Source organism: Choloepus didactylus, chromosome 27 (assembly GCF_015220235.1).
Source record: "Choloepus didactylus isolate mChoDid1 chromosome 27, mChoDid1.pri, whole genome shotgun sequence".
Taxonomy (NCBI): Eukaryota; Metazoa; Chordata; class Mammalia; order Pilosa; family Megalonychidae; genus Choloepus; species Choloepus didactylus.
Window position 1 is genome coordinate 10665063 of NC_051333.1, and position 16444 is coordinate 10681506.

Here is a 16444-nt window from a genome sequence, read left to right on the forward strand (position 1 = left end):
TCACGGGGTTATGTTGATGAATGGCATATCTAGCAGTCAGTAAGGCTGAGGCTAGAGACTACTGTTTGGGATAATCTAAGAATGGTGTTAGAAAGAGTACGTTCCAACCCAACATTCATTGTGAAGAGGAAAGTAAAGAGGAAAAGAGCCTTTAGAAGTGAATGACAACCATGGGTCTGTAGAAAATGAGAAGAATATTTATAAGCAAGCCAAAGAAAAATAAAGCAGGAATTAGATAAGGATCTTGAGCAGAAGCTATCCGCTTTCTGAGATCATCTTCTCGTCCAGAAGGTCTTGGGTCAGCTGTCTACTTAAGAAGATCAGCTGCTTCTAGGGGATCTTTGAGAATCCTCAGTTTGAGGTTTCCTCTTAGATTAACCTCCCAATTGCATGGAATTCTGGATTACTTCTTTAGTTGTGAAATGTGAACCTGAGGATTGACTTCCTGGATTTTCACTGCTGTATTTGTTATTAATAATACCTGATCAGGAGGACTTCTAATGATGTGCAAGAACAGTTTTTCTCTGATGTATCTTTTAATAGACAAAATCTGGTTGCACATCATGAAGTGGCTGTTTAGGAATATGGTGTGGGGAGGCAGATGTAACCTGTTAGTGACAGGACAGGGTATAGCAGGTGAGTCCCTTGCAATATTTGCTGGGTTTACTTGTACAGGGCAGAGTGTAGTAACAGAGGTGAGATCACTAACTGCATGTGTCTTCCAGCTACCAGTACACAGCACAGAGGGCACCACATGGCCTCAAGGGATGGTGGGAATAACTTGGCCAAGGGAGCTCAAGGATTTCTTAAAGTTTTGCTAATTTAATTTTAGTCCCACTGGTTCTTCCTACCTTTTCAGAAGATTGTGGGTGGTAAGGGCAAAGTAGTGAGTGGAATAGTGGCCTAATCCCTGGAGCCTGTAAATGTGCTACATCACATCTCAAAAGGACTTTGCCAATGTGGTTAAGTAACGATCTCGAGTTGGGGAGATTATGTTGGATTGTCTGTGTGAGCCCAATGTAAGCACAAGGTCATTATAGATGAAATGGGAGGCAGGAGAGTCAGAGAAGGAGCTGTGATGACGGAAGCAACACTTCCACATGTCACATGAGTGACTCAATGTGAAAAAGACTCAAGGACTCAAATGGTCATGAAGATGGAGGAAGGGGCTGTGAGCCAGGGAGTGCAGGCAGCCTCTAAAATCTGGAAAAGTCAATGGAAGGAATTCTCCTCTAAAGCTTTCAGAAGGAATGCAGCCCTGCCAACACCTTAATTTTTTTAGCCCAGCAAAACCCATTTCAGCCTTTCTAACCTCCAAAACAGTAAGATAAGAGGTCTGTGTTAAGTTTACAGCCACTAAGTTAGTGGTAATTAGTTACAACACAATATGACACTAATAGAGGCATATTACTTTTGAGTAATGGGTAACACCTTACAGATATAAGGGTTTCCATAAAGCATGTGCCTCGGTTGCTTGATATAGACGTTTTTATGTCCCAGGCTGGAAACACACAAAGAAGCAGCTTTGTAGAGAATGTAAGAGATGTAGCTTTCCAGCAAGGTAATGCTTCAATCCATCCTGAAAACAGACATAGAATAACTCAAACATATCCAAAGCCCATGGAGGGTGGATAAAGTTGATCGGAAGTTATTCAAAGAGAACGTCAGACTCAGCTTCCGAGCCCTGACCCACTTTTACAGCTTATCCAGGATTATGTTGTCAGCAGGTGACACATGTCCCCAAAACCTCAGCTGTCTTTTTAGTTTCCCCACCAGTGTTGATTTAAGATCATTATCAATTTGTCCACGAGTAGTTCACGGAGAAATTTAGCTAATTTCCATTTGAAATCTTCTGGTGCCACCAAGTGGCCATGTGGGGAGTTCCAGACACTGAGTCAAGGTAGTGCCAGATTTTTTTCTTCCATTCTTCTTTTTCAAAATTAGAGATTGAACATTGATATCGTATGGCCTCTTTGAAGTCTTTAAGAAATTTTTCTCTGGAGGGTTTAAATAAGATCATAACCTTGGTTAAGGCTGATTCGCTGGCATAATGATCTGCGAGAGGGTTTCTTGTAGCTTCTATATTAGCTTTTTGTCTTGATCTCAGCCTTATCTTTCTTTTTTTTTTTTTTTACTTTTTTTTTCTTTAATGTTTTATTTTATTAATTTTTTTAATCTTCATTTTATTGAGATATATTCACATACCATGCTCAGCCTTATCTTTCTAGGAGGTAGGAATACATCTTTTAAAATGCCTTAACTTGTCCATTTTTTATGGGACTTCCAGCAGAAGTGAGAAACCCCCTTTGCTTCCAGAGCATTCCAAAGTCACACACTACTCCAAAAGCATCTCTGCTATCTGCATGCATATTTACTCTCTGGTCTTTGCGTGGTTGAGAAGCTCTCTTAAGTGCAATTAATTCTCCCATCTGGGCTTAAAGGAGAGGTTAGATTAGTAATAGCATATTCCATTTGATAACACCAAGCTTCAGTTTTGAGGTATGATCCATCCACAAATAATATTAGGTCAGGATTCTCAATGGGAATCTCTAGTAAATCTGAGCAAGGTACAAATTTATTCCCCAACTGAGGTAAGAGGATCTTGAGGTTTCCCTTTTCCCAGTAGAGGCAGGAGAGTGGCAGGATTTGAGGTGTTGTAGCAATGAATAGAAATGTGAGAGGAAGAGAGTAACAGACTCTCTTAAGGGGTTAACGGGCTCTGAGAAGTGTGATGAGTTTTCGGTCAGCAGTAACATCTGCGTGGCATGGGGAACCACGCAGTCAAGGGGGACATTTAGAACGATTTCAGCAGAAGCATCAACACACTTTGCAGCCTCAGTTGATGCCCAGAGAAGGGAGTTGTTACTTTGCCCTTGTTAGGGACTATTGACTGCCTGTTAGGGACCCCTTTCAAAAGCTTAGCAACCAACAGAGCCCTATCAATGCGAACCAGCTGAACAGCAACTGTGACTGTATCCAAAGGTGGGGGGTGGGGTGGGGGTGGGTGAGGTGTTCTGACTCCCTCATCCTTGGTAAAAGATAATTGATAGTGATGATATCAAACCACATCTTTTTTTTTTTTTTTCTTCTTTATGTTTGAGGCACTAAGAGATTTTTTTTTTCCTAGGCCTTAGTTCAGTCATTCTCAAACTCGAGGGAAGCATTAGAATCAACTGAAGGGCTTGTTGATTTCCTCTCCCCCATCTTCAGGGTCTAAGAATCTGCATTTCCAAAGAATTCCCAGGTGATGCTGAGGTTGCAAGGACCAAACTCAGAGAACCCCTGCTCTAATAGAAACATTTTAAGGTAGCAAATATATAGGGTCTTTCGGGACACAATACATAATTCTGCAGAACGTTATACATTTGTGCATCATTTCCTTTGTGCAACGGTACTGAGGATCTCTTGGGAGGGAATCCTCAGAGTCTTGCAATTTCATAGAAACAGCTTATCAAGTCCATCTCTTCCAAAGGGAGGGGAAAAAGTATTGCAGGAGAAAACTGCAACCACTTCTTTAGCCTGCAAGGATTGTCCAAGGGTCTCCAGAAACAGCTGCCCAAGATCTATCCCTTCAAAAAGGACAAACATGAACTTCTCAGTGAGGTTCAATTGTATCCTAGGGTTCTATCCCCTCCATCTTTATGGCCTAAGATCTCAATTAATATGACCAGAAATCATTCCTTTATTAATAGACTACCCATGAAAGTGAGAATATGGGCTTTGAAAAATTGTAACTTCACTGCCTAGCAGGGAGCCCAGCATGCAGTAAATGCTTAACAAATATATGTTGACTAGTGAATGAATTAATCCACTCAATAAATATATAAGGAAAACTTTATTCAGTCCAGGCTCTAAACTGGGCAGTGCTCGGACACAGCAGTGACTGAGACAGCCCCAGCCAGGCCCTCACAATCCAAGGGAGGAGGCACACTAAAAGGACGACCCAAAGTGAGTGGGGAAGTCCAAGAGGGTATCGGGGAAGCCTTCCTGGAGGAGAAAGCAGAGCTAAATATTAAAGGATGAGTAAGGAATGAACCAGGTAAAGTGGGAAGTGTGTTCTGGGCAGAAGTCCTGACAGTTCTCTGCTCCCTCCCTTCTCCTATTCCCCCAACAAATTGTGACATAGCCTTTTCTGAGTCCCATCACCCTTCTGCCCCCTCCATCCCCCCCATCCCAGGCTTGACTCAATCTGGGCTGTCACTGTGTGGGGACAGGTCTTTGTCCCCACTGGACTGTGAACTCCCCCTGAGGGCAGGGCCAGAGCTGTTACCATCACCACTGTGTCCCAGCACTGCCCAGCACAGAAGCAGGGGCTCAGGGAGTGCTTGTTGAATAACTGTTAGAGAGTTGGGCAGATGGGAGTGTGTGTGAAATAGTTAAAAGCGTTAAGTGAAGGAAGTCAAAATTCAAACTCCTCCACCCTGTTTCCCACAGTGGTTAAAGTGCCTGCTTTGTAGCCAGACTGCCAGGGTTTCTGGCATTTCCACTTACTGGTCAGTGCCTCAGTGTCCTCATCTATAAAACCGGGCTCAAAATTACGTACTTCCACATAGGGCTATTTTGAGGATTAAACGAGTTACTGACATGAAGTGCTTAGAAGAGCAACTGGCATGCAGGAAGCAGTCATTAAATGTTAGCTGGCCTTATTTTTCAGCTATTTTGGAGCCTTTACATTTTTAGCCAGCATCCCCTCCGTCATCATCTTTTATCTCCAGCCACTTGAGCCACCAGCAGTTACCCTCCTCTGTGACTTCAGGCCACTGAGCTTCTGTGCATGCTGTGTCCCTCTCATCCCCTGCCCTGCCCCCACAGCACTCTTTCTGAACTTGTCCAGCTGGAGAACTCCTACTCAGCCGACACCACCCCCGTGATCATGTCCCCTCCCCAGACCCCCAGTAGGTTTCAGAGGCCAGTTTTCTGCTTCTCTTGAGTCAAACCTCCTCATTCCCCCCACCTTTTGACCCCTGCCCTCTGTCTAAATTCTGGGGAGGTGGCCCAGGGCGGGTTCAGCTGCCCTATCACTGGGTCCCTTGGTGCTCTGTCGCCCCCTTGTGCCCAGCTTCATGAGCTGCACAGAAAAATGCGCCTGGAAGATTCTACAGGAAAAGGGCTGGTGGTCCTCCACGGGCCCCCAGGGTCACTGTCAGCCCTTCTCCCCCTGCTCTGGGCTCCGGGAGGCTGACCCCTGCAACTCCATCCATGAGGTCCCTTGCTCTCCGCTTTCTGGTTGGGTTCTGCCAATCCGGGGCGCAGGCAGGAAATCTGAGTGGAGGAGGAGGGGGATGGGTATTTATCTGCGGGCCCCTCCCTGCATCCCTGCAGTTCTGGCTGCATTCCTCTACCCCACAGGCTCCTCTCCATACCCCGGCCGCTGTGACCTGTCTCTTATGTTACTGCCCCCCGAGTGGGTTCCTTCCTTTGCCCTGCCCTCCTCTCTATAAACAGTCCCTTTATAAATGCTCCCCTGTTAAACACTTTGCATAGCCACCTGTCTCCCCCGGGACCCTGACTGATACACAGAATAAACTTAGGGTGAGCCCAGGGTGGGAGGGTCCCAGCTCCCGATGGGTGTTCAGATTTCTCTTTAAGAGAAAGGGTCTGTGGGGCTTGTCTTAGTTAGGACTTATATGAGGTTATTGGGGGCTGGTGCTAAAGCTGTCATGTCACCTCCTGGGAGCTGGCCCTGACTGTCCCCCTTGAGGGAGAGTGGAATGGAAAGGCCTTATTCCTGTTTGTGATGCAACCAACGACCTAGGTCCTTCCTTAATATTTTTGCTCTCTGTCATCTTCAAGAGCCCTGAGAATGGTTCAGAGAGGCCAAGTCATTTGTCCAAGGTCACACAGCAAATGATGATAATACTATTTTTTAAAAACTATATGATTTCATTTATATAAAGTTCTAGAAGACCAAAACTAATCTATGGTGAACAAAGAAAGAACAAATTGCCTCTGCTGGTAAAGTAGGGCGTGAGTTTTCCCTGGAGAGGGGCACAACAGACCTTTCTTGGGTGATGAAGATGTTCTGGGTCCTGATCTGGGCATGTACATTTGTCACAACTTATTGTACTGTTCATTTAAGATCTAGGCATTTTCAGTTTAATTTAAAATTAACAAAAAAAAATTTGTGAACCTAGTAGCTATCATTTTTGAGTGCCACATGCTGGGTCTGTGTTTTGACCAACAATGAGTCCTCATGATCAGTTTATGAAGGATACAATGATAAAAATAAAAACAAGCAAATATTTTTGGAGCACTTCCCATTCATTCATTAGTTCTCTGCAGACAATGTGTCACACTTACCATGCGCCAGGTGGTCTTTCAGACGACAGACCCACAGCAGTAGACAAAGCAGACACAAAAATGGAGCTGGTATTCTACCATGGAGACAGACAATTCGAAGAAAATAAAGGACATATAGAGAATGCTAGATGTGACGAGTGCTATGGGGAAAAGAAAAGCAGGAAGAAGAATGGGGAGCATTGAGGTGGGGGGCAGGTTTTACAGACAGGATAGTATGGGTGCCAGGGAATGAGATCCCCCTGAGAAGGGGAGTACAAGACCCCATTGACCCAAGAGGAAACCGAGGTTCAGACAGGTGCCAAGGGACGGCGCTGGAACTTCAAGCAACAGGGCTCCTTCCCGGTGGTGGCCCTGAGAGTGGGATGGGACTTAACAGATTCCTTTGTTCTCTCCCTTTTGGGGGGAGTGTACACCCAATGGCCAGAACCTTAATGACTGGGGCCTGGGGTCTTGGCAGGGAGGAAATGGCTCAGCCCTGGGAGGGTCAACCGGGGAGCCCCTCTCCCCTATAGTTGAAGTCTTAGTAAAGTCGAGGGTGTGGGGCTGGAGAGAGGGTGAGCAAAGGGGTTAACGAGATGGGGGCGCCCCCCTGGCTGGGGCTTTGGAGAGTTGAGGGAGAGGCCTTCCGCCAGCAGGTTGGAAGCACTTAGTGGGGTGAAAGCGTAAAGGGTCTAAGGGGGCGTGGCGAAGGAAGGGTTAATGAGGGGGGGTGGGGAGCGGGCCAGGCCGGGGCGGGGCCTCTGCGGCCGGCTAAGGCCCGGGGGCCGGGCGGAGGCTCCGCCCTCCTGCCCCGCGGGGGCGCCCGCAGGGTCCCCGCGCCGCCGCCGAGCCCAGACCCGGTCGCCGCGCAGAGAGACGCCGCCGCCCGCCCCGTCCAGCTGCCGCGCGCAGGTAGGCGCCGGCCCTCTCCCTGCCCGCGCCGGGGGTCCGGCCGCCCGCAGCCCCCACAGCTCGGCGTCTCCTCTCCGCGCCGCCCGGGGGCTTCGCGTCCCCGCGTCGGCTGCCTCAGTCTCCCGCGCCGTCCCGGGCTCCGCCGCTCTCGGGTTCTGGCTCCCCCGGGGTCTGGCCCCTGACTTGGTCTCCGGGTCTGTCCCCGTCCATCCCTCTGTCTGGGGTTCTGTCTGCCTCTGAGCGTCTCTCGGTCCACGTCCCCTCTGTCTCTCTCCGGCTCGACCTCCCTGTCTCTCCCGTCCCTGCTTTTCTCTGCCACTTCTCCCTCCGTCTTTGGCGAACTCTCCGTTTCTTTGGACCTTCCTGCCTTGGTCCCCTCTCCCTGTATATATTTTTGTCTTTTCCCCAACTCTCTCTCTGTATCCCACCCCCTCACCCCACCTCGTCTTATGCCCCGTCCCCCCCGCCCCCACCCCCTCAGACCGCCCCCTCCTTCCAAATCCTCTGACATCCCAGCACTTGCCTCCGGAAAGCTGGCTTGGGAGTGGAGCAGGGGGCCGCCAGGTTGCCACCTGGGGCAGGTGAACTCTGAGCGATGCTCTGACCCCAGCGCCCCCCTTCACAGTCACCCCACTGCTACCGAGGTTGCACCCACCCCACCCTCCAATTTCAGGAATTCCGGCCAGGGGGGTGGACTTCCTCCCTCCTTGACTCCCCGACTTCCTCCCTTCCAGGATTTGGCCTGGTAACCATTAACTCCTTCCTGCCTCACTGCCCCCCCCTCCACTCCTTGAACGGGACGTCCCACCCCCACCCCAAGCCAGGGTGAGGTGCAGCCTAGAATTTATGTGAAGCAGCGGTTTGCAGGTGGGGGGTGGGGCCTTGCTAGTTGTGTGAAGTTAGGCTCATGCACTTTGGCAGATTTGGGGGCACTGATGGGAGTGATGGGGCCATGTCCCCTGTCCCCTACATCCCTGCCAGGGCTCACCATCAGTCCTGCTTCTCCTGAACCCACCAAGAGGGTTTCCCCCCTCCCTCCTCCCCTTCCAGGTCTCAGTGGATGAACTTGACTTCAGGTTTGGGGCTGGGATGGGGCGGCTTTCTTTTCCTGGGGGAGATGGGGGGGGGTGTTCTAGTAGGAAGGGAATGAGAGAGATGGGTGGGGGGCTCCTGAACTGTGGGAATCAGTCATAACATCAAGAACCATTGAGTGAGGGCAGCTTGGATTGGAAGGACCCAGGGATGTGAGATTGAATCCAAGGGAAAGACTAGGAATGGGTAGCAAATCTTCAAATCGAAGGTCCTGGGCACGTGCCAATCCTTCCATCTAAAAAGATGACAGTGTTGGACTCTTGGCAGTTTTCTGTATTTGTAGCTTAGAGCAGCAGCACCTGGAAGGGCTTGTGGAGCCTTCTAGGCCCAGCCCACCCCCAACCCCATTTAACAGATGGGGAGACTGAGGCCGTGAGAGCAGAAGTCCTCATAGGGAGTCCGTGCCAGGCCAGGGGTTGAGACTCCAATTCCCTGAAGTCCAAATACAAAGATCTGGCTTCCTCAGCCACCACTGAGTCAGATTAATTTGGGGAATGAGGTCTTCCCAGTGAGCAGGGAAGAATGCCAAAATTAGTACGAATGGCTAGAATCCAGAAGGGAGAGTTTTAGAAGCAGAGAAGAGAAAACATGTCTAAAAACATGGTGGGGGGGGGGACAGGGGGAGGGGGCAGGAGCTGGTTTGGTGGAAGGGGTGGAGTTTCAGAGGAGGGAAGAGGGGAGGGGACGCGGGGGGCGCAGGGGTTAACCCCGCCTCTGCCATCTGACCCTCCCCACGGAGCCCACTGTTCCCGTGGGACGGGCCTATAATTTGGTTTGTGTCTAGACAAATAATAACTCAGCTGGTGGGAGAGGGGAGGAATGAGGCAGGCCTGCTGGGCGAGGGGTGGAGGAGTGGCCTGGGATCCCAGCAGGCCTTCCTCCAGGCAGCCAGAACCTGGGGGCCAGGTGGAGGTGGGTACAGACCCCTGGGCTCCCCCTGTGAATCATGAGGATCTCTGTACAATCTTAGAACTTCAGGCTGCTGGGATGTAAAAAAAAAAAAAATGGGAAGATGAATATGGGGGGGGAGGAAGTGGGGTTCACCATATGTAAAGGAGGTTTTCATTCAGATAAAAAAGAAAAGGGAAATTCATACTATTTGTGTTTGCTGGGCAAAGAGAATAATCACTGAAGGTTTCATAATAGACGATGAAAGTCATAGAATGTTCAAAAAATCATAGAGCATTCTAACAATAGCACTTCAGAATCTTGGAATGTGAGACTTCTAGAATATTAGAAACTTAGAAGGGTAAGCACATAGAAAACTCCATAATAATAATAGAATGGGAGAAGGGCAAGGCTCTAGGATGTTGTAATAATAGATCATTACTAACAATAGAACTTGAGGATTTGAGAACGTTGGAATTTGGAATGTCAGAGGATCCTTTTGGGGCAGTAAAGACTCCTCCGTAGAAGTGGGGAAACTGAGGCCCGGCGGGGTGGACGGGGCAGTCGGCTTCCCCCTGGTTTCCGCCAGCCGCCAGGGCACCAGGTGGGGAGCGAGGCGCGGTGATCACATTTCGTCCCTAATGAGCAGACCGGAGCTGGCTGGTCCCCTGGGGCTGCCACAGGAGTTGGGGGCGGGAGGAGCTGGAGCCTGCAGAGGGGGAAGAGGGGGGCAGAGGTGGCCCAGCGGCAGCAGGGACGAGGGCTGGTGAGTTGGAGGACGTGGGGGGCTGCACTGCCTCTTCCTTTTGTCTTCTCACACCGCCCCCCCCCGGGCCCTTCAGCCTTACTGGATTTGGGGGTGGCTGGTGGGGCCCAGGGACTTATCTGTTCTGAGCAGCTGAGGCTTAAAGGTGGGGGGCCAGGGTTTGAGCAGTCTTTCCTGTCCCCCACTATCGCCTCACATTTGGGCTTATCTCTCTTCCCTCTTCTGGGAGCGGCCAGGAGCCCAGAGAGGGGGCCTGTGGAGCTTCTCGTGAATTGTGAGACTTGGGGGGTTGCCCACCCCACCAAGTCTAAGTAAGGGAGGCAACTTAGATCCCCACTGGAGAGGATCTTCACTCCAGGGTGGGAAAGGGAGTAAGGTGGTGGAGGGGGATGAAGACACTGCATTGAGGACCACTGGCTTTTTTGGGTTGTGAAGGTCTGGATCTTTCAGCAGATTCTCAAAGAGGTCTGAGAACTCCCCAGAAAGATTTGAGAAAAATTACAGGAAATGAGGATAGAAAATATTTGAAGGGGGAGTTCCTCAATTATGAAGGAGATGGGCCATCTGCCCACCGCCCAGTCTTGACACAGCACGCAGCCTCTCTGTGCCTCAGTTTCTCTGTCCATTCCAGGAAGTGGTCAGAAATAGCTTCGCACCCTGTTGTCGCATATGGACCTGTAGCATTGAGGAATTCTAGGAATCTGACGTTCCTGGACTGCCTTTTGGGTGTTCAGTAGTTGGCAAATCTCAGGTGGGGGTGGAAAGAGGGTCGTCTCTGTGCCCTTCCCCCATGCCCAGCCTCGTGGAGCGGCAGGTGGGTTGCAGAGGAGGGACGGGCAAGCGCCAGACTGGTTCCCCTTGAGGAAATTAGCAATGGGAAGTGTATTTCCTCTGGCATCTAGAAATACGTCCCTTGCCTGAGTGCCTGCTCCAGCCTCAGCTGAACCCTGGGGGTCACGACAGGGTGGGGCAAAGGGAACTCCCAGCTCTGGGAGCCACCGCGTCCCCTTACTGACTGGTTCATTTCTCATCTCAGCTCCCTGAGGCCAATGGAGTAATAATGATTGTTCAGATACTGCACATTTTATAGATGGCGTCACGCTCCACCGAGAGTTTTTATATCTGAGGTGTGCTTGGTATAAAGGTTGTGCCCCCTTTATACAGAAGGGAAGACTGAGGCTCCTGAAGGAGAAGCCATTCCCTAAATGTCACAGAAGGGAGAGATCAAGGGATAGAAGAGAGTGAGGGGCTTAAAGGGGGAAAGGAGGGTCAGGGAGAGGGGATACTAGGGGACAGAGAGGGGAGAGAGGGTTTTTGAGTGACTTGGTCCGGTTAGGGGATTGTGATTCAAAAGGAGCTGGATTGCACTGTTCCAGCCAGCAGCAAACCCCCATCCTTCCCATCCCCAGGGGACCCAGGAGCCTCTGTCTGTGTCCTGGGATGGGGGATGCAGCTCTGCCGCTGAGAACCCCACAGGGGGCAAGAGTTACTAAGAAGGACTCAGCTCTGACCTTTCAAAGTCAATTATGGAGCTGCCCTTTTCATTTGTCCCCTCCCCACCTCTTTCCCTGGGACCCCTTGCTGGGACCTGTTTGAGCCTGAAGTGGGGCTGGTACTGCATGGAAGTGACAGTGAGCCAGGACTGCGGTCGGTTGGCTGGTGCCGGAAGGCATCCTGTGTGCAATGCATGTGTCCTGCCTCCATGTCTGGCCGCAGCAAGGCATCCAGAATGGCTTCAGTCCACAGTTATTTATTCAGCGCCTACTGTACACTGGACCTGTTATAGCTACCAACAATTCACAAAATGTCCTTGCCCTCTTAGAACTTCCATTCTAGACAGAGACACAAACAAGATACAAGGTTTTGCTGGGGGGAGGGAGGGCCTCTTTGAGGAAGGTAAGGAGGTAAGGGAGCTGGTGATAAGACCTGAAGGAAGAATCTTCCAGGCAGAGGGTACCAGAAGTGCAAAGGTTTTAGGGCTGGGAAGGTCGCTGGTCTTGAATCTGCTGACGTTGGGAAGGTTGTCCAGGCTGTCAGGTTGAATCTTGTCTCTTGGGGCAAGGAGTGTGGATCTTCCCCCAAGCCCACAGGGAAGTCACCGGAGGGTTTCACTTAGGGAGGTGACCAGAGTTGACTTCCAAGTTGAAAAAGATCTTTCCGGCTGCCAGGTGGGAAATAAGTTGAAGGACTCCAGAATGGTAGCTGGGAAAGCAGTGAAGAAACTACTTCAAGCATCCCAGCAAGCAATGATGGTGGGCAGAACGGGCAGTGGCAGTGGTTTGAGAGAGAAGTGCATGGGTTTAGGATTTATTTTGGAGGTAGAGCCGACAGGACTTGCCCATGGAAAGATGCTTGGGCACTTAGGAGTTTCCCACTGACTTGCTGTCTGGCTCTGGGCTCATTTTTCCCTTCTCTGGGTCTCGGTTTCCTTATCTGTCCAATAGACTCAACCAGTGGTTTTCAAAGTGTGTCCTGGGGAGCCTTCAGAGGTGGCCCCCCTACCCCCACCTCATTTCATCCAGAGCATAGAGCAGTTTCCCTTCTCATTGCCTTAGATTGGGTTTCCAGTTTAGATCTCATTAAAAAAAAAAAAGTTTCACAGCCTAAAACCGCAAATGTGCGCAAAACCCTGGAAAGAGTGGCCTCCAAAGGTGCCTCTGATTCAAGACTTGGTTCCTTTTCTCTCTGGCGTTGACGGCAGTCAGAGGCTTGGTCCAAGACTGTTCTTTTCCCTGTGCCCAAGGGGGATGACAGACCCAAGATTCTCACTTAAGAAAGTCGGCGGGGGGGTGGGGGGAGGCAGTGAAGGGAGCCTTCCTTGAAGGAAGGGGCTGCTGTGTTGACCCCAGGGCTTCCCCGTGCCCCTCAGCCTTGAACAAGCCCAGCAGCCCCTCCTCCCATCCCACTCCCCGGGCCTTCTGCAGCTGTGATTCCCTGTCCCTGCTGGCCACCTGGGACCCTTTTCTGTCCAGGTAGTCTTGGATGGAAACTGAAGCATGAGCTGGAGAAAAGGAGAGCTGAGACTTTCAACTCCAGTCATCAGGACCTTGGAGAGGTCTTGGGGCTGTTCTGTGCCTCAGTTTTGTCATTTGTCAAATACGGAGAACGACAGTACTTTCTTTATATAGGGTTTGGGAAAATGTAATGAATTAATACCCACAAAAGTGCTTAGAATAGGGAATGCTCATAAACTTTAGCTTTTATGACCACTATGTTATAATTGTCAAGAACAGGGTGCCCAGGGTTAGGAGTGGAAGGCTGGTTCCAGCCCGATTCTGTCACTGTCCTGGTGTGTGTCCCTGAGGGGAGTGACCCAGCCTCTCTGGTCCCTTTTCCCTCGACTGTGACATGAGAGGGTTGGACTAGTTCAGCGTTTCCCAAAGCAGTGATACTTATACCAACTTTACCTGGTGCCTGGTTCCTGGAAGAACATTCTAAAATCTGAGTTGGGTCTTTATTTGAACGTCTATTAGGAAAAAATGTACCTGGTGCCTCAAACCTGTTTTTCAGAGACCTGTTGCTTAGAATGGGGCTCCGGATAGCCATCCTCGGGGTGTCTGTTTGCTCTCCACAGCCCACTAGGATTACCGAACAGGGTGTGGGAAGGGGGTAGGAGAGTCCTCAGCTCCCCTCACTGCTGTCCTCTCTCCCCACAGGCCCTGTGAAGTCAGCTTTGAACTGGACTGTGAGGTGGGGCCACTTCGCCCCAACCCCTCAGACCCCACCCCGGGACCAAGTCGGAGCCCCTCCCCTGCCCCCTGCAAGCCCCCCACACCCACCCCATGATCTAGCTTTTACTCACCTTCCTGTTTCCTCTTTCAGCATTTCCCAGACTGAGCCTCTCCCCCGAGCAGGACACCTCCTTTCCCCCAGTCTTCTCCTAGTTGGCTCCTTATTTCTTTATTTCTTACTGGGGTCCTAGAAAACGCCAGCACCCCCACTTGCACCGCCTGGTCTTCTTTTCAGCACTCTCTAACTGTAGCCTGTCCTATCTCAACACTGTTCCATATATTCCTGGTCTCTTCTGGAACATTCCATGCAGCCATTCTTTGACATGGCCACACTTATTGCCCGACTCTGCCTCAACACTGTCCCAATGATGCCGCCTTCTCCTTTATAAACACTCCTCTTGGCCAATTTTTGTGTTACCCCAATACTCCCTCATTTACTCCCTGACTGGGTCTATATATACCTCCTTGACAAACCTTTCTATTAATCCCACCATCCTCCAAAACCTCCTGCCCTAACTCCATCCCTCCTCCTTTTCCCTCTCAAGCTCTACCCTTCCCTGCTCCGTTTTACCCACAATTTACGGTCAACCGCAATCCCCCACCATGCTCCCCTGAACCTCCAAGGAGGGGGCTCAGGGGGCCCGATGGCCTCCCGCCCTCCGTGGCCCCCTAGCCCCCGTGGGCCAGGGGCAGCGCCTCGGAAGCCCCAGCGCCAACAATGGGCAATGGCACGTGGGAGGGCTGCCAGGTGGACTCGCGTGTGGACCACCTCTTCCCGCCATCCCTCTACATCTTCGTCATCGGCGTGGGGCTGCCCACCAACTGCCTGGCCCTGTGGGCCGCCTACCGCCAGGTGCGGCAGCACAACGAGCTGGGCGTCTACCTGATGAACCTCAGCATCGCCGACCTGCTGTACATCTGCACGCTGCCCCTGTGGGTCGACTACTTCCTGCACCACGACAACTGGATCCACGGCCCTGGCTCCTGCAAGCTCTTCGGCTTCATCTTCTACACCAACATCTACATCAGCATCGCCTTCCTGTGCTGCATCTCGGTGGACCGCTACCTGGCCGTGGCCCACCCGCTGCGGTTCGCCCGCCTGCGCCGCGTCAAGACGGCCGTGGCCGTGAGCTCCGTGGTCTGGGCCACGGAGCTGGGCGCCAACTCAGCCCCCCTGTTCCACGACGAGCTCTTCCGCGACCGCTACAACCACACCTTCTGCTTCGAGAAGTTCCCCATGGAGGGCTGGGTGGCCTGGATGAACCTCTACCGGGTCTTCGTTGGCTTCCTCTTCCCGTGGGCGCTCATGCTGCTGTCGTACCGCGGCATCCTGCGGGCCGTGCGGGGCAGCGTGTCCACCGAGCGCCAGGAGAAGGCCAAGATTAAGCGTCTGGCCCTCAGCCTCATCGCCATCGTGCTGGTCTGCTTCGCGCCCTACCACGTGCTCCTGCTTTCCCGCAGCGCCGTCTACCTGGGCCGCCCCTTGGACTGTGGCTTCGAGGAGCGGGTCTTCTCCGCCTACCACAGCTCGCTGGCCTTCACCAGCCTCAACTGCGTGGCCGACCCCATCCTCTACTGCCTGGTCAACGAGGGCGCCCGTGGTGATGTGGTCAAGGCCCTGCACAACCTGCTCCGCTTCCTGGCCAGCGACAAGCCCCAGGAGATGGCCAACGCCTCGCTCACGCTGGAGACCCCGCTCACATCCAAGGGCAACAGCATGGCGAGGGCCGTGGCGGCCAGCTGGGCAGCGGTGCCGACACCGTCCCCGGGGGACCAGGTGCAGCTGAAGATGCTGCCACCAGCCCTGTGACCCCCAGCTGGCACGGAGGCCCCAGGCCTCAGGTCTCTTCCCTCCTGCTCGGCTGTATGCAAACTGTATGTAAATAAGGCCTGTTAATATTCATAAGAATACAAGAAGATAAGAAAAGAGTGGGGTCCGTGTGTCACTGGTCAACCACCATCCTTGTGGGGAAATGACTCTATTGTGACCCCCGAACAGTTTAAACGTGCCTGCCCGGCACGGGGCAGTGCTGGGGACACAGTGGTGACCGAGATAGCACCAGCCCCAACCTCTTGGGGCTCATAGACCAGTGGGGTGACACACTCGTCCCTAAACAGCGATGACCCAGCATGGGCAGAGCTGGGATGGAGGAACCCAGGACCTGACCCAGCCTAGAGATCAGGGAGGGCTTCCTGGAGGAGGGAACAAGTAAATTAAGTCAATTATTTGGTTTTGCAAAGGTAAAGACAGAAAGAGAAGTTTAGGATTATTTCAACCTGGGAGTAAAAGTCCGGGACTCATGGGGAAAGGGGAAGGAGGAGATGTTCTCTGAGTGCAGAATGGTCATGTTTCCCTTGGGAAGCACCCAGCCATACGCGGAGAGGGACCATGACAGTGCAATTCTGCGTTTCTCAATAAACAATATTCTCCAAGTTAGGACTGAAAGGAGGAAGACGGAGAACGTCAGAACCCAAGTGAAGGGCAATCAGGAAAGACTGCCCGGAGGAGGGGTGAGCAGGGCAGGCTTGGGAAGTGGGTTCAGGGAAAGAGGAAGGGTATGTATTCATGAACTCATTGGGGATTTATTAGGTACTGGTGTCTTCTCTCTGCCTGGTCCTGTGTTGGGTAGTGTGGGGGACACAGCGGTGACTGAAACGGCCCCCGCCCTGCCCTCACACTGTTCCCAAAAAACAAGTACATAAAAAGAAATGGATAAGTGTAACAGGGAGAAATAAAGCTGGTCAAAGGGAGAGGGAGAACCATGAAGTCTGATCT

The 16444-nt window shown here is 51.7% G+C and overlaps 1 protein-coding gene across 1 annotated transcript; it reads left to right on the top strand.

The window, feature by feature from the left end:
- Positions 1 to 13616: 13616 nt before the first annotated feature.
- Positions 13617 to 15584, top strand: GPR4 (G protein-coupled receptor 4). The gene has a single exon (XM_037820467.1). It carries the CDS (start codon positions 14387 to 14389, stop codon positions 15476 to 15478), a length of 1092 nt encoding a protein of 363 aa, XP_037676395.1. The 5' UTR covers positions 13617 to 14386; the 3' UTR covers positions 15479 to 15584.
- The last annotated feature ends 860 nt before the right edge of the window (positions 15585 to 16444 follow it).